At 40.2% G+C, this 25,646-nt stretch overlaps 1 protein-coding gene across 1 annotated transcript in view; it reads left to right on the forward strand.

Moving 5' to 3' along the window:
- The first annotated feature begins 365 nt into the window (after positions 1-365).
- The window catches only part of DGKK (diacylglycerol kinase kappa), a 92,080-nt gene continuing 66,799 nt past the window's right edge, over positions 366-25,646 (forward strand). The window contains exons 1-2 of the mRNA XM_064364603.1: positions 366-764; positions 942-1,172. Coding sequence (XP_064220673.1) covers positions 366-764; positions 942-1,172 — 630 coding nt within the window. The remainder of the gene's footprint in view (positions 765-941; positions 1,173-25,646) is intronic.

A 25,646-nucleotide genomic window follows, 5' to 3' on the forward strand; every position in this document is an offset into this window, starting at 1 on the left:
CCACCAACCTCCATGCCACTCCACTCCCTCTCCCCTTTTTGTCTCTCCCCTCCTCTCCCGCGCGTCGCTAGGAGGTCATCAAGAGCTCTGCCCAGTCCGCGTTCTCAAGCCCCTCCGCTTCCCGCCTATCGGACCGGTGGCTGCTTACGAAGAGGTGTGCGCTCACTGAGGGGCGTGTTCCAGCACTAGGAGACGCTCAGCGCCCCGAGTTAGATCTCAGAGCGGAGCCAGCCATGGAGTGGACTGGGGGAAAGTTTGGCACCCTGCGAGGGGCTTCCCGACTGGAGTGGGCGGGGCGCCCGACGGTATTTTAGCCCTCCAGGCTCAGGGACGCAAGCTGCCCAGACCTGAGACGGTGTGCAGCCATGGACCGCGGAGCTGCAGCTTCCCAGGACACTGCCCCGCCTCAGGATGGAGAGCAGCCCGCTGAGTCTCCAGAGCCTCCGCCGCCTTGGCCGCCGCCGCCACCACCACCGGCTCCGCCGCCTCTCTCCGAACCTTCGCCAGAACTGATAGCAGAGCCCTGTCCAGAGCTTGCTCCAGGACCTTGTCCGGAGGCGACCTCAGAACCAGCCACAGAACTGTACACAGAACCGGCCCCAGAACCAGCCACAGAGCCGGCCCCAGAACCGGCCCCAGAACCTGCCACAGAGCCGGCCCCAGAACCTGCCACAGAGCCGGCCCCAGAACCGGCCCCAGAACCTGCCACAGAGCCGGCCCCAGAACCGGCCCCAGAACCTGCCCCAGAGCCGGCCCCAGAACCTGCCACAGAGCCGGCCCCAGAACCTGCCACAGAGCCGGCCCCAGAACCTGCCACAGAACCTGCCCCAGAGTTGGTCCCAGAGCCGACCCCAGAACCTGCCCCAGACTGGGTTCCAGAGCTGACCCCAGAACCTGCCACAGACCCGGCCCCAGAGCCGATCCCAGAACTTGCCCCAGAGCCGGCCCCAGAGCTGACTCCAGAACTTGCCCCAGAGCCAGCCCCAGAGCCGACCCCAGAACCTGTGACAGAGCTGGCCCCAGAGTTCTGCCCTGAGGCGGCTCCAGAGTCCCGTCCGAGTCCAGCACCAGGTCTATTGCCATGTCCGGTGGACACTCGAGAGAGGGGTCTAAAGACCTCGCCAACGCCATTGCCATCGCCCACAACGCCAATGTCGTGGTCCAGAATAAAGGTAAGGAAAAGACCCCCTGGAGCAGGGAAAAGAAGCAAGATGAAGTCAGATAGCTATGGAGCCCGCGGGACTCCGGGTACCCCTTGCATCCCGCTTGTCTGCCACTGGCTGGCCAAGATACTGAGAAAGATGCAGGGGTTGGGGAACCCAGGGGAGTGGGAAGCGGTTGGGAGGCGGGAAGCAACTTGTGGGAATCCAGAGTGGGCTGTTTGGGGCTAAAAAAACGGGGGTGACAGCAGGGAGTGGGAATCGGAGCAGTTTTCCCAGTGAGGAGAAGCGACAGTGCGGTGAGCGCCAATATCTTGAAAAAGAGGAGGAAGACACCCTCGGGGAGCGCAAGAGACCCGGAGAAGTGTTTGGGGCTGGTCCCGAGCACACAGCGGAAGGATTGAGTAGGGGCAGTGGGGCACACTTCTTAGCCACGGTCACTGCGGCAGAGGCCCAAGCTGCGGAGCCGCCGCCTGCTTGGCCCCCTCCTTGCCACTGGGAAGGGGGTGCCTCAGCTGGGCGCAACTGACAGCGCTCCAGGGAGGTGACCGGCGCCTCTGCCGGCTCCAGCGAGCTGGTACTCCTGAAGGGGACGAGGGGCTGGGCGGCGCCCACGCGCACTGCAGGGGAAGGGAAGGGTTCGCTAGGAGGAGGGGGAGAGCATGCGTGTGTCGAAGCCACCATTCCATCTGTCTGCAGGATTTCCCAGCAGGTAGGTGCAAATGCGGTGATACAACGATGCGCAGCGTCACAAATGGGCAACTGGAATCCCGCACCAGGGCCAGTTGGAATGGTACGTTGAGTCCTGGTTTAGAGACACGAAAATAGGAGTCGGGATTGTCGAACGTGTGAAGGGGAACCTTCATCTCTATCAGTCTACCGCAACGCCTTCTAAATCGTTGCACTTCGCCAGGAAAAAAAAAATGAGTGGAGAATCCTCCCTCAGTCGCCCAAGGAGAGTAGGGAGGAAAAGGTTTTCGTGTTTGCCTTGGACCCTGAAACCCTGTCTGCTCTTCAGCCGGAGTATCCCTGTCTTTCCTGCTTTCTCTGCATTCTCCCTACTCTTCCTTTCTCCTAAACTTCGTTCCACAAAGCTGTGAAAGCCATGATAATGCACACATACACCTCAATTTAGCTTCCCCTGCAGGAAAACACGCGCGCGCGCGCGCCCATTCACACACACACACACACACACACATAGAGAGAGAGACAGAGAGAGAGGAGCCAGAGAGAGAGAGAAACGAATAACACAACACACCAACAGTGCTGGTCCATCCTGCTGCCTGGCAGACCATAAGGACACGGCTCAGGAACCCTTCTCCTGTGGACCGTACACTTATAGAATGTAGAATGCAGAAGGGGAGGGGCAGAGGTTGGCATCACGAAATGGAAGCGCTGTTTGCTTCCTGAGTTCTTAGTAGGGAGGCTTGAGTTTGCAAAATATCTGCAATGACGAACGACTGAAAAAGAAGAAGGCTAAAATGAAAAGTTTCACAGAGAAAAGAAAGTGCAGAGGTTAAAAATAAATAAAACAGGACGGTGGGACACTCTGACAATTTTTTTAAAATCCAACACCCTAGCTGTAGCCAGGGGGTGTATCCCTTCCCTTCCTGAAAATACCCTTTCCTGCAGTGATCTTAAGAAAGGCAAAGTTGGGGTGGCTAGATTTGGGAGCTCACCTTCACCGGATGGTTGCTCTTGTCTTTTTGGAAGTTTGCGTTAAGCTGGTGGGAAAGAGACAAGTAGGAATCACCTCACCTGTGGCCATCTTAAGCGACATTTGGGGAACATGCCTGTGAAACTGACACATAGGGAAGTAACACCCAGCGAATGCATCTCCTCTTTGGCCTCTGGAAGGCTGACTGGAGACCAGGACCCTTCCCACGGTGAAAAGCATCTCCCTGCTCCCATGTGAAAGCATATCCTACCAGCTTGACAGGAAAATGGCATTGCCAGACAGATGAGGAGGATTAAGGTAAGGGGAATCAGATTAGTTTCCTCTACATAGTGCCCAGTCAGACGTGCTGGCTAGCTGACCCACAGACATTTGGCAGCACTGACCCAGACCCCAGGGGTTTGGCTTTGCCCTTAGTACAGCCAGACATTTGTTGAATCACTTATCTGTAGAATGGGGTTAAGAACCATGAACATCCATTAAGAAAGCCATGCAGATTAATCAGTGGCTCTGGAGAATTTTGAAGGATGCAAAGGATCTAGGTACATGCTCAAATTGTTAGGAACCAAACCCTTTTACAACACCATCAATATCTGATCTTCAGTGACAGAATCATTCTCTCCTGCATCCTCCTCAGACAAATAGCACCCGCTCACATTCAAGGCAAACAGGTTGCCATCTCAGCTGGGGTGATGTTGTTCTCAAACACTGCCTCCTTGAGGCAAGCTTGGGGGAAAACAACTATGCAACACACACAAGTGTGCACACACTCCTAACACACACAGACATACTGTACATATGTACACAAAATCTCAGGGAACAAAACAAAATATATGTCTCATCATGCAATGAAATCCTACATAGCAAGCATGAAACTATCCTGATAATTCAAAGGATGAAATGAGCAAAACCAAGTATTTGAATGTGACTGCAAGTCTCTCCCAGATAATTTTATTGACTGGTATTGTAGCAAAAAACTAATATCTTCCAGCCTTGTAGTCTGCTCTCTTTTGGGATTTCAGGAAAGTTTCAGAACCTGCAATTCTATGCCAAGCATGAAGGCAGAGATTGAGAAAAGGGGGCTCATGTTTTCTTTCCAACTAGCTACCAGGATAACACAGTCAGTCTGTGAACCAAACATGTCTATTTCTTTCCTTTCTAAAATGTTTCGATTCCCAGGAAATGTGCCATTGTCTCCCACCTGGTGGCAGCAAGTATAAGTAAGGATGTGTGAATTGATTCTTTAGCAACACTATAACTCTCTTGGGTGAGGGGCTGGGGGCTTATATGAAGTAGACCATGTCGTTTCTCTCCCATCAACTATGCTTGAAGAAAGACAACATTTTTTTTTATTCATTGGGTTTTGACCAGCTATGAAATTAAAATCACACCATACAAGTGATTGATGAAAATCTGGGGAGAAATACACTTTCATGGCTTTTGGGGGAGATAAAAGGGGTCTGTCTATCTCTCCTGATGACTGCACAGTAATAACCATTATCCTCAAACCATATCAGAACAGATTTTATGCACAAAACTGATCTTTTATACATTTTCTTGCCAAATTGTAGGCATATATTTATATAGTATCTGGTGATTCCTACCAGAATATTTTATTATCTTAGTGATTTCTCAGGTTCTCAAAAATAGGGGTGGCCTTTCTCAGTGCCTAATACAATGCAGCCCTCCCTGATTTTGCTTAATAAACACTTGCTGAAGCTTGAAACCTATTCATTTCCAGCAATGTAGAGGCTGCTGCTGTGAATGAATAAAAATTTGTTCTCATTGGTTTCAGAGTGAGAACTAAATGCTTATTTAAAGCATGGAATATATAGCCCTTAAGGAAATATAGTCAATCTTTCCATTTTCAGAGTGGATATTGGAACTACAATTAAGAAGCAAATTACTAACAATTTTTTTAATGGCTTGGAAAGTGTCCTTATCCCATGTAGTCCTGGCAGCAGCAGACTAATGCTGATATTGTTAGCTTCAGGGGATAATAAATTTTTTTCCTAAGCGAACAGAGTATCTGCAGTGACTGTAAACAGCTTTGGGGTTATAGATTCAAATGTTTAACCTGTTGAAGGTCAGAATGAAATTACTTTCTTTTGTCTTCAATTTCCCCCACCCCTCCTTGTCAAGCTTTGATGATACCATCTGATTTACTTGGTATATTCTAAGAGCTCCTAAGCACTCACTGCAGGATGTTCTAGAAAAGATAATGAAATATTGGTCAGTGGTCTTTAGTTTCTCAGAGTACAATTCTTATGTGTTTATTAAATGTTTATTAAAATCTCTGACTAGGGCTTCTGCAGATCTGCAGCCCAAAGGGAAAGTGCCTCCAAGGAAAGGCAAAAAAAAAAAAAAAAAAAAAAAAAATCCACAGAAACCAGGAAACAATTCAGGAGCATTATAATAGGGATTATATAATCCCTTCTGCTCCTATGGCACTTTACAGAGTGCTTTCCTCTGCATTATTAACTCTTTTATTTCCTTGAACAAGGCAGCAGGTGGGGGAGGGCAAAAATAAAACTTGACAGCTTATAGGATGTAATGATGGAATTATTATAGATTTTTTAAAAATCTAACATATGGCCTTTTGTGATACATAGGATCCTCATTTGTCTAAGAACAGTCTTTTAGCTGACATTTCATGAGCTCTGAGTTTTTTTCCAAAGCAGTGGTTGTTGCTCCACTTCTGATGCTCCCAGAGGGGGCCAGCATAGAAGAGGAGCCAGAGAAGAAACAAGAAGAGGCAGAGACCCTGAACCGATTACTCACAAAGACCTTTTTTGTTTGTGTGTATGTGTTTTGTAAAGGAAATAAATTGAAATCCTGCTAAGGATAGGGTGCCCGACCTTTCCAAAGCCCACCCACTGTAACTCTTTCAGTGGAAAAAAATAATTTTAAGGGTTAAAAAAAGCAAGCAAGCAGCCATTCTAAAGGGAGATGCAGCACCCTCACTAAAGCAAATAGATCTTATTCTCAAAATAATAAAAACAAATTTATGAATTTTCAAAAGGAAAATAAAGGAACAGTGACCCCAAATAATACAATTTATCGCTCCTCTGAAAATAATTTTAAGAAAAAAGAAGAAAGAGCTTCTAAAAGGAAGTTCTCCTCACCCTCATCAAAGCCAAAGAAAAACTTTAAAATGAAAAAAGAGAAATCATCTTAAGTTAAACAGTATTTCTAATCTTAAAATATTCATGAAATTATATTATAAACTTGATTTGACTTCATGGCTCATGCTCAATCTCTTGAGAAAATTAAGGGGGCAAAAATAAAGGGAAGATCTACCAACCTCATCAAAACTCCCTAACATTATTTTTCCCAATTACATAAAATGTGCAGAACAGGCAAATCCTTACAGATGGGAAGGAAAGCAATATGGGAGGTGGAAAAGGGGATGATAGCTACAGGGCTTCTTTTGAGGGTGATTAAAATGTTCTGGAATCAGAGAGTGGTGATGAGTGTAGAACCTTGTGTATACACTAAAACCCACAGAATTGTGTATGTTAAAAGGTGAATTTTATGCTATGTAAATTACATCTCAATTCTTTAAAATAATTAAAAGAAAGATATCATCCCTCTAACCACCAGATAAGAAACCTAGTATTCTCCCAAAAACGAACAAACAAAAAATCCCACAAAATTTAAAAAAGGAACTAAAAAGAAGGGAGATCCTCTTAAAGGATCTTCAGTCTCACCAAGGAAAATAACCTTAATTTGCCACTCTTTCAATTAAAAAAAATTAAGGAAAACAAAAAAAAAGGAATCTTTTTAAGGGCAGATATTCTCGAAATTATAAAAATTAATGAAATTTACGAATCCTCCCTTCCAGATATACACATTGTAATTAAAAAAAGAAAGAAATATTAAAGGGTAAGTCCCTGATTATACCAAATCTCCTGAATTTTTAATTTCCAGAAAGGCTGGGGGTAGGGGGAATAAAAGAAATACCACTGCTCCATGACTAAAGATCATAAACTTTATTCTTAAAATACAATTTTTTAAAGATTTAAAATAAAATTAAGAATGGAAAGTTATATGTGTTGGTGAAGAGGATATTACTAATGAAACAAAAACAAAATCCTCTTAAAAGGAGGAAGTACTTCAGTGTCACAAAGACCCGTACATTTTTCTGTCAAAAAACAACAAAAACAAATGTGATTTTTTTTAAATAAGAAAAAAAAAAAAAGAAAATCCTTCTAATGGGAGTTGACTCAAATGCACTCAAAAACTTTATTCTTTTTATATTTATTTACTTATTTATTTTAATTAACTTTTAACTGATGCATAATAGATGTACATATTTTCAGGGTACATGTGATCATTTAATATATTCATATAATCTACCAAAAGCTTTATTCTTAATACAGAATTTTTGTAATTGGAGAATAAATAAAAAAGATAGGTAAGGGAGAGACACAAAGCCAAGAAAGTTCTCTTAAACAAAAGTATTCTCAGCCTCAGAAAAGCCCCTTTTTTTCTCAAAACAAGCAAATACATTTAGAATTATGGGGGCTGGAGGGGGGAAGAACATGAACAGTATATTCTAAAAAAGAAATATTTTTCTTAAGGGAATGAAGATGCCCCCAAACTCACCAAAGTCCTGGAATATTTTGCTGAAAACAAAAAGGAAAGAAAGAGAAGGAGAAGGGGAGAGAGAAGGAAGAGAGGGGAAAAGGAGGAGAGAGAGAAACATAGAGAGGGAGGGAGGAGGGGAGAAAGGAGGGAGGAGGAAAGCAGGACAGGGAAGGAGGAGAGGAAGGTAGAGAGAGGCAGAGATAGGGAGAGGGAAAAAGAGGGAGAGAGAGAAAGGAAGGGAGGGAGCCAGAGAGAGGGACAAAGGGGAGAGGTGGAGAGGGAGAAGGAAAGAGGGGGAGAGAAGGGAAGAGAGAGAGAGACTGAAAAAGAAAGAGGGGAGAGAGAGGAAAGGAGAGAGAGAGAGGAAGAAGGAGGATGGGGGAGAAACGTGAAGGGAAGGGGAAAAGGGCTAGTTAGGATACAGTGAAGGAGGTAGAGAAGGAGGGGTGGGAAATTGAGGAAGAAGAAAATTAACAAAGGGATTATTTTTTAAAGGATCAAAGGAAGAAATTCGATTCAGGAAAATGCACCAACACTTTACTGCAGACATTGCATATTATTCCTGATGACCACCCTACTCCATCCCCCACAATAGGGAAGAAAACCCCGCAAAATCTTTCTTAAGCTTCTTCAAGGGGGAGAATGTTGGAGGGGGGATTGCCCAATATCAACCTATCCCAGGGACCTTATTTATCTTTCAGTCTTCACTGTTAAAAAATAAATTTAAAAAATAAATAAATGCAAAACAAGGAAAGAAAAAGAAATTCTTTCCGGGAGAGATGCCCCAATCTAATGTTTCCCAATAAACTGTTTCTTTTAAAGAAAAGGAAAGAAAGAAAAATCCTACTAGGGAGGGCTCCCCGGCCTCATTAAAACAAGTTGCGCTTGTAGGTCCTCTCCACAAAATCTATTTTTTTTTTTAATGGAAATCCTCCAAACCTTAAGAGAGATCCTCCCCCACTGCCACTAAAAGCAAGGAATCCTGTCCCCTAGAGATTTTTAAAGAAAAAATTATTTCATTGTAAAAGGACATACCTTCAACTTTACTAAAATCAGAGGACTTTATTCCTCTCCATATCCAAGAGAAGAAAAAAAATATTTAAGGAAAAGGGAAGAAATCCTCCTAACCTAAGGCAAGTTGGCCATAATCGCTCCAACACCATTGAACTTCCTCCCTGAGATTTTTTTTAAAAGAAAAAGCAAAGAGAGAAAAAAATCCTCTTTAAACAAAACAAAAAAAGGGCTTCCTTCTCCCACTGGTTCCACTGACTCTTGCGTTGTACAAAGAAAAGGCACTATCCCTCTCAAATGGCACCAGTGAACCTTAAATTCAGTACTAAGGCTGAAGGATGATACATTTTAATTCCAGGTTGGCTTCCCTCTGCCCCAACCTATTTCTGGTTACCTTCCCCATCATCCAGGTAGGCGACACTCCCAAGAAAGACACTGTCCAAAAGGAAAAGAATTAGGAGGCAAACCTGCTGGGGAAAAATCATAACTCTTTTCCAAACCAAAGAAATGATTTAGGAATTAGCTGAGTCATTGTTCCCATCGAATACTACAGAGAATTAAGAGTTGATGATAAACTCGAAAACAGTGACATTCTTGCTATTAACTACCAATTAGACAGACACCGCTACCTAAGAGGAAAGGATCCTTAGCCAAGTCAATAATGGAGGTGAACCATCCTCCATTATGTCTCATTATGTGCTGGCTTTGATGTCTGTTCCTGCAGGGTGATCAAGCCCTTTTGGCTTGATTTTCACGAATCCATAAAATTTGCAAGTCATATTTATAAACAGAGAGTAAGACTCAATTAACGTTTTCCAAATTTTAAAATTCATTTATTTCCTTAAAAACTAAACTGATACCTGCTCTCTGTGTGCTATGTGCTTAGCATTGTGCTAACCACTGAGGATTCTACAGTGAACAAAATGACATGGATGAGACTTCCTTTTAGCAAAACTGGTAAGTGGGACTCAATTACAAAAACAAATATACAGATGGTGGTTATTTGTTTTACCAGATGCTTTGCCAAGGTATTCACTATTAATAGTCAACTATCTCAACTTATTGCACTTCTTTGGACACTTAGATTTTATTTGTCCAGCTAGCTTTTGTGACTTCACCTTGGAGAAGAAGATCCACAACAAAACCAAACTTCTCTTCCCATTGTCAAATTCCCTAAAGGAAAAATCTAAATTTCGGAGTCACTTTTAACTATATGTCAAAAAAAATTACTGATGACTTTGTCTCTTTAACATGAAGTTACAGCATTATGCTAAACTGGGTGTATCATACCCGGAAGGGAAAGAAGAATATGTGAAGACATTATCAACAATTATAAGGAAACAGAATATTCGATTCATCCAGCTTTCATTAACCAAATGTGGTAGAAAATTGAGAGAGTTAATAAGCTGTATACAACCTAACCAAGGTTGAATCAGTTATTTAAAAGGGAAGTGTAATGCATTATTGAGTAAGATCAGAATCTTCAGCGTGGTCGGTAGCACCTAGATTTTCAGATTTTCATCTTCCAAAGCATTATAGGCATTTTCTGTTTAAGCCTCCTGCTTTAAAGAGACTGTAATAGAGATATTGGCCCCCACGGACAGGGATTCTTACCCCTCGTTTCCCTCAAGCACCTGTAGGATACTGAGAGATAAGCTTAATGCTCCCCACCCACCCACACAACCAGAGCTTTGCAGTGTTCTTCTGAAACAAGAAGCTGTGGGTCTGAGGACTGAGTCTTTTCCCTGACTCCAGGAATAGAGGGGAATGAAAGTACAGCTTGCAGGACTCAATCCTGGCTGTTCATTCATTTGCCTTCTCCTGCAGCAAATGTCTCTACCTGTTCTCTTCTGGGATTTTGCAGCTTGACACAGGAAATGAAAGGTATCTGCTGAGTAAAAATTGTTAAGCTCCTTGGCTGTCAGTAAAGAGACCTGAAACCCAGGCAGTTTTCATTAACTCTGGGCTGTCAGTTGAGTCCTCACTGTCCTGATGTCAGCTCCAGTGTCATGGTGCTATCCTCTGAACCATAACTCTAAGAGTAGTTTCTCAGTTCCATTTTGTAATAAACTGGATTTTTAAATTTTCCCTTGATAAGTGTCACTTGCATTTATTATGTATCTTTAATGTATTATTTCATGGTTTATTCACATCACTGTGCATGTCTCTTGCAGTATAAAGGAAAATACGTAGCTTTATTAAAACAGCTAAGTGTAAACAGTAGAGTAAAGCTGCAGAACAAGATTCTTGATTTCAGAAAATTAACAAGTTGGTACCCTTCTCACTAACCTCAATTAAAGCTTACTGTGACAATTTCCCTCCTGCGGAGCTTGAGTAAAACAACTTGTCTTTTACCCAGAATTTGGATATTGCTGTCCTTTTCTTCCCTACCTCACCTCTAGTGCAAACCACTTACTCTGTTTGACTGTTAAGATTAATTAAAATGATAATTTTGACATTGTTATGGTCTCCTCTGCTTTAATTCTTTACTTAACTTGGTGATGTGTTTTTGAGGTTTTGTTTTGTTTTGTTTGGTGTGAGAGCTTCACTTTGGTTTCACATGGAATCAAAGCACCCATTAGTGGTTCTCTTCATGGTTTTCTTACAATGCTTTGCACTGTGACTCCTCTTTCTAGAAATTCCTGAAAAAGCCTTTCTTTTCATTTCCACAATTCCTTAATGGCACTGAACTTTTTGAATTCCTCTGTCTTTTTTTCTAATGATGGAACACAAAGGTAGACATTTCTAACCAGCTTGGAAGGTTGCTTTTTGTGTCGGAGGTACTTGGTATCCAGTATAGCAGGGCATTATTGTGAATTACGCACAAAGTATCTGCTAGTCTGTTAAGTGTTCAATAATTTGGTACTTGGTGTTTTAAATGCTTTATAATATGATCCACATTTGGAGGATTGTTACATGGGCGTTTAATAATGTTTTATAATATTTGAAGAAATATTGGGACTTTTAGATGTGGTGGGAGCGCATTATTGCTTTTCCAACCTAAATAATGGAACAAAGATTCTTACAATTCAAAATTCATCATCCAACAAGCTTTCAGAGATGGATTAGGCGCAGATATGAGAGATTGCCTGATAGCAAATTCACTTTGATGTAAGAAGTTTAGGGGGAAAAAATGAAGAAGTTGTTTGAGGAAAGTAGGAACAATATATCCCCCTCAAATCTAGAGAGAAAACTGGTATTAAATTAAGCAGTGACCGTGAAAAGTATCAGTAGAAGTGAGGTTGTACTTGAATTGGGCAGGTGAGCCACGGCCAGGGAATCATAGGGTACTGATTGAAATACTGTAAAAAATAAAGTAGATGGGGCAAGCCCTTTTGAAATTTTAAAGGCAACAGATTCCCTAGCAAGCAGACTCAGAAAAATAAGTAAAGGCAATCGACAAAATTTTGTATATCACCTGATTAATGTTGTACAACCACTGAAGAGCTGCTGATTAGTATAATATGGCTGAAGTGGAGGGTTGGCTGATGGGGCATATAATTTAAAACTATCCAGATTTCAATTTCTTTGTATGCCAAATTCCAATTTAAACTACGAAAGCTAAAATGGGAGAAAATAAATGTATTATCTAGTGTCCTTTTTCTACTGTTTTGGGCCCTCTTTGATTCACATTGCACTTTTACAAAAGTCTCATCTGCTTTCTCTATGACATTCTTCCTATTTAATTTCAGTGTTTTCTATAGTGGAAGTAAGAAACCATGATGAAAATCCAGCGAAACCTTTCGTCTTCAATATTATAGATCCATGGAATGTCCTGGAGAGAGTCTTTGGGGATCAGGTAGTCCAGTGATTTTAAAACCTTTTTAGAAGTAGAATCTCATGTTTTTCTCAATGAAATAATAAACAAAAGTCAGACATTTAACATTAAACATGTAGTGTTTTATTAGTCCTCTTCTATGCTAAAATGGGTTTGTAAATAACTTAGCTTCCCAATTGATCATTTTAGGCTAATGGGAGAGTGAGTTTGCATTCCATGTTTATTACTAGCTCCTTAGCAAGGAGGCTGGTGATGCAGGAGCACATGGGACAGAAAAAGAAACAAGTCAGGGTTTAAAATTTGGCCTGTAATATTCCAGAAAGTAGAACATACTTTCTTGGAAACATGGCCATTCTTTCAACTTTCTTTCTTCCCTCCTCCTAACCTGGAATGTGTTACAACTATCTCATAAAGTGGGTTGTCATAATGCACACTGTCTTTGCTTATGGGGATTATTATTACTGGGGATTGTGTTCCTGACCAAGGACACCACACCAAATAAACTGTAGATATAACTAAAAATATGCGGTAAAAGCTAGTGTATAACTGTAAGTCTCTGTAATCATTTAAAGCAGCAAAATTGTTCCAAGTCCTATAAAATAGGCATAAATGTACCATCCACATTGAATTTATAAGGGGCCTCAGTGTACTATAAACTGTACATGAAGCACATAAAAGAGCCAATTCTACATAACTTTAATCCATTGTTTATTATTTACTTAGAATTTACACTCTGCCTGCATCCAGAAAAGATATGAAGTATCTTACAAAATTAAATGCACACAAAACAGTACAATTAAGCACAAATAAAAACAAGACAAAGCCAGTTCAAAGCATGGGTGAATCAGACCTAGAACAAACATATGCTAGTTATAATAAACCCTAATTACATATTTAATTAGCAGTACTTTTGTTTGCTGCCTTTGGTGGTCTAAAGGCTTTGAGGAATGATTTGAATAACTCAGGCCTCTTAAAGTTGGTATCCAAGGAAGTTTGAGCTGATGCAATACATCTTCCTATAGCAAGCCGCAGCAACCACAAAATGAGGAACTAAAGGTTGCCAGGATTATGGTATGGGTGTTAATGAGCTGTCCTAAAAGGCTGCAGGACTAGGTTATTTTGGTGTGCTTGCATTTTAATATGCTAATGTATGTGTTTGTGAGGCATATCAGTATGCAATTTTCTCACAAAAATATTTGCTCCTTGGTAATTTGTAGCAAGAGGTTGAAGAGTTTGGACTCTTTCTTAGCTCTGGAGTCACTTCTCTTTGGTCGAGTCCAGTTTAGATGGTGGTGCAATATGGGGTAAATTGCTTAATCTTTCTGTGGCTTAGCTTTTATGTCTCTTAAATGAAGCCAGTGATGTGCCATTGACTCAGATCAGCAATCTCATCCAGCAGGCCTTCACTGGTATCCCATCTGGGCTAGACACCCTTCCCCTAGGTTTCCCATAGCACCCTGTGCAAACCTTTGCTTCTCATTTGCCACATACTGAGATCATTAACTTGTGTATCCCATTAGGCTGCAAGAGCAAGGCCCTTAGGGCCTAGCACATTGCCTGGCCTGCCAGTCAATACATGGTGGCAGAACTACCTTAGAAGAAAACCACAAAGACTGAATGAGAAATTAGATTTTTAAACACATATTTAAAAATGAGAAATATGCAGGTGGTAGCTTATTTTAGCATCACTTGTATACATGCCATGATATTTGCTATCATCACTTTCTATGTTTAGATGTGTAGATAAGTTTTACTATATTCCCCTCTCAAAAAACAGACTTAGCAATTCAGGTGCATTACCAGTAGGCAATAGTAGGCAGGACTGCCTCATATCTTCCCAGAGGATTGTAGATTTTTCTAACTCACACAGAGGCACCATATGTACTAGGAGGAGGCCCATATTGATTGTGTGGTCTTGAATTACTAGTCTTCAGTCATGAACATAGTTAATTTTAATAAAAATGAGAATGATGAGTTATCTACTTAGGTCTTAAAATATCTAAAATGCACATTTATTAAAATATTCCAGCATAATAACACTAAAGAATATTGCATTTAAGTATACTATATAGAGAGCAAGTTTAAACAAATAACTAAGTACCATTTAGTAACCTTTCCACTAATCTTAACATTAATCAGAATTTAATCTATTTCTGGTAGGCATTTCACTTTAATTGAAAAGCTCTTGACTCATTACCTTGGTGTCAAATTTCTCCTGTACCTAGCACTTGAATTTGGAGCTAGGTGTCAGTAGGACTATTCCAAGGCTCTCTCTTTTTTGTGAGGACTGAGAAGCAACAGCTAAGCTCTGATGTTCCTTTGGCAGTCCAAGTTTTATCTAAAATAGCTTTCTACTAATTACAGAAAAAGCCTTAACTTGTTTCACCAACGCCTCTGATCAGATTAGCACCCTAAGCTTGAAATAGTCTGGTCAGGAAAGAGAATATGAAGTCTCCAATCAGAGAGCAGGAAACCCTAACAGCCACCTTGTTTCCAATCAGAAGTAACAACTTTTCCTTTTAAATGAGATGGAAATCTTCTGCCCTTTCTAGAGTAGCTGCATGGCAAGATTACCACATAAAGTTGTATAAGTTGTGCACTATATGAGGGTGTCCTGCCTAAGGGACACCTTTCACATGTAGAAACCATAGATGTATATATTCATTGTGACAATTTTCTAGCAGATAGCAGTCTAGTGCCTTATTTTCACAAAATTGGTATATTGTAAGGGAGTGTAGACAAATGTAGGCAAATAATGTTTGGGAAAATGGACAGGAAAAAAATACTGAATTAGAGTTTGAAGTATTGGAAGCAAATGAGGAAAGAAAAGAATGTGTAATTTTTTAAGGAACATTTTCCTTTAAAGGGTTGATCCTGAGTAATTTTTTCAATAACTTTTCTATTTTTTTCCTTTGGCTATTTTCTCTTTGTTGATGAAAATCCTCCAAATGGCTTTGAAGGGAAAGGGAATATTGTTAATGTGTTGTCATTGGATGGAATGCAAGTGCCTTTTCTCTCATTACCCAACTGCTTATTTATAAGCCTTGGAATATACTGTGTTTAGGGAAACTAGTAATGAAGGTTAATATTTATCCAGTTATTAATAGAAGGAGCATGAAAATACTTCTCTTTTATCAAAATAATGAGACTATATTGTTCTGTATATATTCTATTTTAATGTTCTTCATACATAGTAGGTACTTAATAACTGCTGAATTAACATGAACAACAAAGCAGTCATAGATAGATAGATATATACAGATATTAAAAGATCTCCAAAGACAGCAAGGTAAAATATACCGAGAGCATTATAAGATTTGCTCTGAAAATGCTGAGGGAAAATGAGGACTTTCTTAAAGAAAACTGGTCTTACTAAGTCAACATGGTCTTTTAGGTATCAACTGAATAATAAGCTCCTTAAAATGGCTGCAGACAGTGGAGGAAACAGGGAAGGCCAGACAGAATAATCAGGGAATAAATCAATATTTGTTTAAAAGTGTGAACTGAAGACCTAGTAGGTCCCCAGTTTGTGGAAAGAACAGAGTAGATGCAAATTCTGCAATCTCATTTGAAAGACAAAACATGTACATTGGAGACAGATATATAACAATATGAGGAAAGATATGATTTTGTTACAGGATATGTAGTACAGAGTACTGCCATAGAATTATAAAAGAGGACCAATAAAGGATGGAGGAAGGCTTTTTCTGTAATTAGTAGAAAGCTATTTTAGATAAAACTTGAACTGCCAAAGGAAAATCGGAGCTTAGCTGTTGCACCTCAGTCCTCACAAAAAAAAAGAGAGACCCTTGGAATAGTCCTACTGACAATCTAGCTCCAAATTCAAGTTAGGGAAGGCTTCCTGATGGAGGTGAGATCAATTGAATTTAGAACTGTGGAGAGGAGAAAGCATTCCACTACAAGGGAGCAAGCAACATACACAAAGACTTGGAAGCAGCAAGAACCCTATTAGCTGATATCAAAGAGCTTTGACAGAAAGGCAGAGGGATTTGGACCTTATTATGTACAGCGGACATTAATTAAAGTTCTTGAGTAGGAGAGTAACATAATGAAAGTACTGTTTTTAAGATATATATTGTGACAGTGCAAAGGATAGATTGGAAGGGAACAATACAGAATGCAGAGAGATTACTTGGGCTGTTGCAGAAATCAAGGTGAGAGATGATGGTGGCCTGCTTACCTCAAGCAATGATAATCTAAAATCATTCATTTAACACCTACTCTGTACTGAGCACGTGCCAATAACTGTAATTTGCCTGAAGGAAATTATAGTCAAGTAAAGGAAATAAGACCAAGTATACAAATAACTGTAATCTCAAATAGAAAACGAATATGGCCACAAGAGAAACTCAAATTCAACGGAGATAAGAATTGATTGGGCCCTAGCAAGATGGGGTAGACTTGGATTCAGCAATGAGTAAAATGACATTCCAGAATTTTTCTTATTTGGGCAAAAGTGCTGAGAGGAGTGATGAAAAGGGAATTCTAGGCAAGCAAAATAGTGTGCGTGAAGGAACAGAGATGGGAAAACTGTTTATTTATTTATTTATTTATGTATTGGAATCCAGAGGATGTGAGAGAAGTGGGGGAGAACAAGTGAATGGTGGAAGGAAAAAGAAACAGTCAGAGGAGGTAACATAGGATGTTGATAATTTTCTCTCTACTCTGCAACTCACCCTTTTCTCAGGCTGTCTGGATTCTTTGTGGGTGCTGTCAGAGGGTCTGCAATGCTTTTGTTTCCCCTCTGGATTGCCCATTTCTATGCACCACCTTTCTCTGACATGAGAGCATCAGATCTTGACTGATTGACTTTCAGAGATGTCCTGGTCTGAGAAGGGAGGTAATTCCCCTATGCATTTTATACAGGGTCAGTTTCTACATGAAGGAGCATCTATATTCAGTCTTTGGTATTCAAGAGAATCTTTCAGTCTCAGTTTTGCTGCCTGTATATGTCTGTCATACTTTTAGACGGCCTTGTCATGCATGTAAGGAATACTACTTGTAATTGGCTTTTTCTGTAGGCTTATAATATTGAAATCGCAGAATGAGCCTTCAGAGACCTTCCCAATCAGGCATATTATAGCCAAAAAATGTAGTTGTCTTTCTGGACTACAACTTGATTTTTGTACCATACTCTACTGCCTTAGACACACATTTCCCATCTCCTATGTCCGTGAATTCTCACCCCAATCCTGTGTAATTAGCCATATTCATTTAATTCCCATTGTGCAGATGAGAAAACTAAAGCTAAAGGAAACTTAACTAAGAATCAGAGTCAAGATTGAAGCCCAAGGCTCAGGATTACAAAACCACTTCCTAGTTCACCTCAAGATAGTTAGTACAAGGTTTTCAAAGCAGCCTCCTTGAGCCCAGAAATGACCTAGGTTCCTCTAAACAAAGTGGGATAATGGGGGCCACTTGCCTGCCTTTTAGGACTAATTATCTATAGAGCTAAACAAATCCAGACTTAAGATGAGATACCATGTTAAGGTGGTTGTAATAGTTGATTCTTAAAAAGTCTTAAAATTGTTTTAAAATGCTTATAATGATGACTCATTATTGAAACTGTTTGAGACTTCCTGAGATCAGAATTCTCAAAAGGTTCTATAATTCCTAAGAGATTAAAAACACACCAGTCTTGTGCTGTGGGCCCAGAATTGAGATTTAACAGGCTAACTCTATTCCTAGCTGTGCCTTTGTGATTTCAGATAAATCTTTTAACCTCTCACTTCTTATTTATCCATTTGCAAGCAAACGTATCTCTCACACTAGAATATCTGGGAAGCACTTTAAAATTCTAGGCTCAAAGGTATTTTAAAGCCTTATGAATTCTGTAAAGCACTTTGCATAGCTTTAAAATGAATGTGACACCAATACATGGTAGAATTCATTCACTAAACAAAAGTAAAGAGCATAGGGACAAGGTTAGAGTCCAGATTTCTGCCTGCTTATTACTGTTTTTTAAAACATGCATCTCAGCACTATGTTCTGCTTCCATCTCTGCCACAATATGGTGTTGTCACAGCAAGTTGGATTATTTTGTATACTGCCTCCTGTAGAGCACTATGTCACTAAGACTGATTGATGGGCAGAGATTTTTCTTAGGTAGAAGCCTAGTGAAGAAGAATTCTCTATTTCACTTCCTTGCTTTGAAGCCTAGATTATATGAAAGAAGAAATGTTTTAGACTCTTTGGAATAATATTTCTCTGTCCTATGACTTAATGTCCTTGTCTATAAAATGTAGTTAAATTTGCTTCTACCTACAGAGAGTATGGTGTGAGGCAAATGAGAGAGCTGTAGTGTAATATAGTGGGCTTCTGAGTCGGATACATTTGGGTTACAATCCCAGCTTTGTCATTTCCTAGCTCTGTGACCTTGAGCAAAGACCCTCACTCACCTTTCTGAGTCTCATTTTCCTCATTTATAATATGAGTCTAATAATTCCCACCTTGTAAGGTTGTTCTAAGGATCAAATGACATATCAAGTGCTTAGTTCAGTACCTTGCACCTAGTTGATTCTTTAAAACAATGGTAGCCCCTATAATGTGGAGAACACTGACTTCATTTCAGACAAATGCTATATTTGCTCACTACTTCTGGTCCCCTTTGCTTTCAAAAGGGTGAGTGCCCTATGCAGAATAAGGAAAAACTCAGAACAAGGATGACTATCTTAACAATGTATCTAACATCAGAGTCATATATCCACTTTAATTACCGCTGTTTCTTTTTCTTGTGGTTAAAGGAGCATGTTAAGAGAAAGAGTCACAATTCAACAAGTATTTCTGAGTATTTAGTATGTGCCTCTCTGACTTTTTTCATAATAACTTCTTGAGCCATAATTTATCACAGAAAAGTGGCAGATATTTCATTGATATTAGTCATTGTAGGATTTCCTGTTTTTAGTCAATAATTATTTTAATCTTTCCTGACATCTGAGCTACAAATATCTGAATATACATATAAATTATATATAAATATATAATTTCCAGGGTGCATAGCATTGGCAGCAATTTAATTTATAATTGTCTCTAGCAAGAATATTAGTAACACTTGGGTGATCTGCCTTCAGTCATTAAGGATGATGATGAACTTTGATCATTCTGGAAAATAATGAACTTCTTTCAGCAAAGATGATGGTGAACTTTCATGATCAATGTATGAGAGTTTACAAAATTTCGTATTAACTTTATTCCAACTGCGAAGAAATTGCTGGAGAGACCTAAGTCCCAAAAGAAGCTCTTTTCACTTGGAGTCTCTCCTAGGTAGATTTTTCAAACAGATAGAAGCACTAATTCAATATCTATATGGAGTTTTTTCCAATTCATAGAGGACTAGAGAAATGCCATTAAATTTCAAAGCACCCTTTTTCAGTTAGAGAAGAAAACTATTTTATGTTGTCTACTTCCCTGCCACCCTTCTTGATTAGAGTTGTTCTGAATCTGCCACCAAAGAATACTGAAAACTATGTTTCCCTAGGATATCCTTGTAATTTGAGATTGCAGCATAACAAACATGGCGAACACAATTTCTCATGCATGGATTTATATCCATGAGACGAATTGGAGGGAACAAGGCTATTCTGTTTATGCACTGACATTGCAACATCTGCTCCTATTAAGAGACCTGAACTCTGATACCAAGTTTGGCTGCCCTGACAAGGTCTCCGAAATCCTAAGGTTCCTCACAGTTGATGATATTATCTATAATCAACTCTACATCTCCAGGTGAAATGAAGACAGATTTAGGTATTTAATTCATGATCTCAAGTAGTCTTGAGATTTCATAGAGGAGGCTCATGGCAGAGCATGCCTCTTGTCCTCTAGGAAGTACTTTGACTCAGTAGTCTAAAAATAGCATGAATTCCAGGGATAGTCATCTAGACACTGCTGTGGTCAAATGGCTGTGTTTGCTAAGCACACATCTTAGTAGACAGACAAATGATTAAAAATGGTTGTGAAGAGACAGCGCTGACCTTCTGGGAAGTGTGAGGCAAATCTAGCTTGTGTGTCATCCTGCAACGCGATCAAGTTCTGTATACAGTGGAAAGCTGCCACTTAAAGCCCACCAACGGAACAAGGTCAGCCAGATAAAAAAGGCAGGGCAGCAACATCCAAGTTCGCATCACATTTCCACTCATCTGAGTTGGTGCTCTGTGTTTTATAAATGGCAATTGGAAACTAAACAGCTGGTGTATGATGTGGCGAGGTAATCAGAATCCTAGAGGATGAAGAAAAGCTTTCTAGGACACACTAAAATACAGCATGGCTTGGCCTTGGGCTTCCAGCAAATGAGAGAGTGTATGTGCAGACCATTCTAGTCAGGAACTCTCAGAAACAGAATGTCTTTTTACATATGGAGTCAAATATGAATCTTAGTTGCAAAAGTATGAAAAATTTCTAGCCTGAGTAGTGGATAAGGCTGGCCTCAAGAATAGGGTTTGTGTGTAGAGCATGAAAGACAGTGCCCACAATTATTTGCAGCCATGTGTATACATGACTAGTCATCACTCTCACCTGTACTACATTTCAGCATTAGGGACAACAATGTGTGCCTTGTTTCTCAAGTCCATATCACAGAAGGCTAATGTACAGATTATGCTTTAGAAGAAGAAAATATTAAAAAGAATACCACATACAGTTAGTTATCCTTTTTAGGCTAAAGTCAATCCTAGGAACTGACTCTTAGTTGCCAGGGGGACTTTTGTGGGAAAAGTTAAAGTACTGTAGTTGGAGAAGTCAGTCAAGAAAGCTTCAACTCAGTTGTAGGAGCTATTGGGGCCCTCTATACTCCATGTGTGTCTGAGCAAGGTCATGGTGCTAATGGTGTAAACAGTAGTACAGGGTTGGCTATGAGGCAGCCCAGCTCTTGAGGACAGTGTGCTTTATCATTGCCTTTTCTCTCTAAGGAGCCTGGTCACTAGAGCTGTGTATGACCCATTGCATTCTTTGCTCAGAGGCAGCATAGGGTTTCTGTCCTCTGGCATGTGACTTCTATCTCTGGGCAGAGGGAGGAAAAATAAACAATCAAAGTAGTCTGCCTTCTCTCTCCTTAGTGTCTTCTAGTCCCATTGCCATTGAACTCTGTCTTAGCGGTTTTGATCAAGGCTTCTACCACAGCAGACACTGCCTCTGTGGGATGGCTATAGATGAGGTATTTGAATATTTCATCACCTTTGGGTGGGTCTTTCCCAGCTTCTGCTTAAGAAGGGGAAAAATGGGAGAGGTGAGGGAGGAGAGGAGTCTCCAAGTGGGTTATATCTCAAATGCTGTTACTTCTGCTATCTCCCCTCTGACTACTCCCTTGGCTGCCACCCTAAGGGGCACATGGTTCTTGTTTTGTTTTGGGGTGTCACCATGTGGTTTAGCGTGCCACTCTCATTACAGAGCTTGGTCTTCCTGCAATGTAGTGGTGACCTCAACAAAGAAGGAAACTGATATGTGCAAGCTAGTGTGGGCAGGTTGTTGAGGCTGTGAGCTGACAATGACCTCTACTTTATCCTGCCCCTGCTCTGGGATAAAAGGCCCCAAAACTCGCCACAGGTAAAGATGCCACTCAATTCATTCTAACATCCTAGCAATTATTTTATCAGGGTGAATACAGAGGCACTTCCCCATTCCTCCTGGCTTCACAAAGTCCTGCAGTCCCCTTGGGACAGTGAAGACTATTAATCCTAGGGCATCCTGCAGGGGGAGTTCTAGGTCAGGAAGCAGATAGAAGCCCTTAGCCTGGTTCACTCTTGGGACACCTTCAACTGTGACTCATAGTAGGCGTCTGATTTTCTGAGTCACCACTATTAAGGGATACTGGCCATCCAGTGTTCATTGTGAGCTCTTGATAGCTATGCAGACTTTACATACTCTTGGAAGAACAAGAGAATCTATTTTGAAGCTCACCACTCCCTACCTCACCCCCTCCATGCATTATTGAGTCAGTTTGTGGCTCTCTGTATACTTAGGCACAGTCATATGGATTTGCCCCTGCTGATGAATGTGTGTTTCTCTTCCTACTAGTATGAGTTAGTATTTCTGTGTAGGAGTGTAGCATTAGGTCTTTTAATCAAGTCCTGCGAGGGGCATTCTCAGATAATTAATAGACCAATTTGTTTAGGAAGCACTTCCCACCCCCAGATTCCCGAAACAGACTGGGCTGATCAAAAAAGAAAAAAGTCAGATCAGAACTCCTTGGGGTGCCCCCAGAAGATCAAATAGTCCAATTTCAGATCAGCCATTTGGGATCCAGGAAATGGTATTGGGACTAGAGCCTGAAAGATGGAAGTACTGGGTATGGGATGGAAAAAAAGAAGAGAAAGGAGCTTTAAGCATGAAAGATACCAGAAATAATTTCATGAAGAATGTTTCTCCAAAGGCAGACAGCAGAAAGAATTTCATGAAGAATATTTCTCCAAAGACTGTATGTGTGTGTGTATATATATATATTCTCTCTCTCTCTCTCTCTATATATATATATATATATATACTCTCTCTCTATATATATATATATATACTCTCTATCTATCTGTCTGTCTATATATATATATATATACTCTATATATATACTCTGTGTTGCTAGCAGATGAGCTAGTCAGACTCTGTTTCACTGGCTTTGTAGAAATAAGCAAATAAGCAATCATGAAGTAAGTGGTCATGTTGGAGAAGCCCATGCAGCAAGGAACTATGGGTGGCCTGTAGGAGCTAAGCATGGCTGCAGCAAGAAACAGACCTCAATCTTGTAACCATAAGGAATTGAATTCTGCCAACAAGCTAAGGGAGATTGGGACCATACCTCTCCCCAGCCAAGCTTCTGATGAAAACATAGCCCCGGAAGATAGCTAGATCACTGTCTGGTGACACCTTGAAGCAGAGGACTCAGCTAAGCTGTGCCTGGACCTCTAACCTACAGAAACTGTGAGTTAATAAATGGGTGACTTTGTAAGCCACTAAGTTTATGTTAATTTTTTACTCAACAATAGAAACTTAATACATATATGAATCCCCTGCAAGGTCATACTTAGAGTTGAGGCCACAACCCACACAGATCTACTCCACATAATCTGTCTCATTATCCTGAGACAGAGAAATGTCAAAAAGGTAGCTTCACACATTTTTTTGCTGACCATGTCCTGAAAGTGTTGTTTCTTATTATTATTCATAAAGAGGGTACCTTGACACAGCTGAGCCAAAGTTTTACAGCCCCATTGTCAAACTGTAATCAACAAGCTTAATAGGGTTATTTGTTTAGGATTTTGTAATAATCAGTTCTCAGTTCTGGCATGACTAATCAAAACACATTTATATTTGGCTTTTAGAATGTGTTTTATGCTTTCATTTAAATATAGTTACATAAACTTGAGTGACTTCATATTCCATTCACAAAATAGATGGCGTTGTATCTTGGACTCAGGCAAAGTACCCCACTTAAGCAGAGTGCCTGTTAAGAGACTTGAAAATGGGCATTTCACATGCTTTTTAGCTCTTAGTTTGCTCTAGGTTGTTTGTTATGTGAAGAAATGCCTTGTGATATTTACCTTGAGGAAATTAATTGAACATTCTGATTCAAGAAGCCTCTTTTGGGGCTGCAGGTTGCATTAGAACACAGAACTCAACAAGAGGTTAAGGAATGTTATCTATGAAATTTCTCAAGATCCATTGTTGAAGTGTATCAATGAGACCTTGAAAGCATTTTGACCCAGGAAAATGGAATCATTTTTATTTATTTATATCAATTTGTTTAAAGGATTATACTTAAGCTAATATATATCTACACACACATTCTGTTAAAAACTGTGTAAGTGGCAATAATACAAAATGAATATGGTCTGTAACACTTAGACATTCTTAGAAATAGATGCTATTAAGAAAATATGACATTTTACTGCACTTTAAACTTGGGGAAAGGAACGCACTCTCTAAGTGTATCTACTGAGGCGATGAGTTATGAAAATGATAACCTAATTCCTCAATTACCTTTGTGGGATGTTGAAAGGACAGATCAGATAGAATGTATAAAACAGTTTAAGCATAGTGGAAAATGTGTGCTTGATACTTTTTTTTCCATACAGTAAAAGGTTCTATACATGGAAATTTGCCTTCCTGAAATCCTTCACTGACAGCTTTTCCTTTACTGCCTCTTTGATTCTACTATTCGCTCACTCCAGAACTACCTTCTCTCACCCGAATATTCATGTACCCACTTTAGTTTCAGGCCATCAATCAGAATGTTCTCTTACCTCCAAACGTGCTATTTGGAGAACATGTATATGAGGGATTAAATTAGTAAACCGAGATTGACCAAAAGGATTCTAAAGCATCTCTGAGTCCTTGAATGAGGAGATAATATGTGTATGTATTTAATACATTTTGAGATCAGAGAGACTGTCTCCTTTCACACTTACCTAAGTTTTATGAGGTTTTAGCTCATGTTTCTCTGTTATTTATCATTATGTAATTTGCTACTCCTGGGTAAAAATGGTTCAGTGAATCATGAGCCTGGAAAAGGGTTTCACCATGTCTCCAGGTGAGAAAAACCTGGGAAAGTCAAAAAGCCCATCAAGTTGGGAACACTAAAGTGAAAGTTCTGCTCATCAGGAAAGTCATGAGGATTGAAGGCAAATGGGGAGTTCCCTTATAGCTAATTTCTCTGTAATAATCAGAGAGAGTTTATCAGCATAAGCTATGTGCACCTACTCTATACTCCCTTCCCCACATTAAAAGTTCTCTTGGTTTTCCACTGGTCTCATGTTGGTATAGCAAATCTTCAACTTCTCCTGACAGAATTGAGAACTAAATAGAATTAGTATTTTCTGTCCCTGCATTAAAGGTAAAAGCAGGAGGAGGAACTTCTAAGAAAGGTAAGAACAGCCATTTGGAGAGGATAGCTTAAGTATATAGTCATCACATATAGCCATGAGCAAGGAGATGAAATTTTTACTGTGACATCCACTCCAATCCTCTTAGCTTCCCAAAGGTATGCAGTAAATAAGAAGATGTGTTTGCCAGTTTTCATTGTATAACTCAACATTTAGACTTTCCTTGAGAGCCCAAAGCACATGAATGACAAAATATAATAGAATAAGATAGGGCTGGACATTTGGTTTAGGCTAAGCGCATGACAGAAGCTGTTACATAGTGATAATTGTAGACTTCCAGGTCTTGTCCAGTAAAGTCATAAATCTTACTGATTGGTATGATAAAACCCTGCTCGTCATTGTTTCATGGAAAAATGGCCCTGTGATATGTACTTTTATGTCACTTAACTAGTTTTGGGTTTGCAAAGTTAGACTCTAAAAGGTATTGCTTTTCTCCCTAGGTTACTGGCCTGGAATTACATTATACTATGACTAGGATACATTGATACCGGGTAAATGGTGATGCCTCAGTTATGGCAGATTATAGCAGCTCTTGAAACTACGGT

The sequence above is a fragment of the Aotus nancymaae genome, unplaced genomic scaffold, assembly GCF_030222135.1.
Source record: "Aotus nancymaae isolate 86718 unplaced genomic scaffold, 86718_ANA_hifiasm-v0.15.2.pri h1tg000058l, whole genome shotgun sequence".
Taxonomy (NCBI): Eukaryota; Metazoa; Chordata; class Mammalia; order Primates; family Aotidae; genus Aotus; species Aotus nancymaae.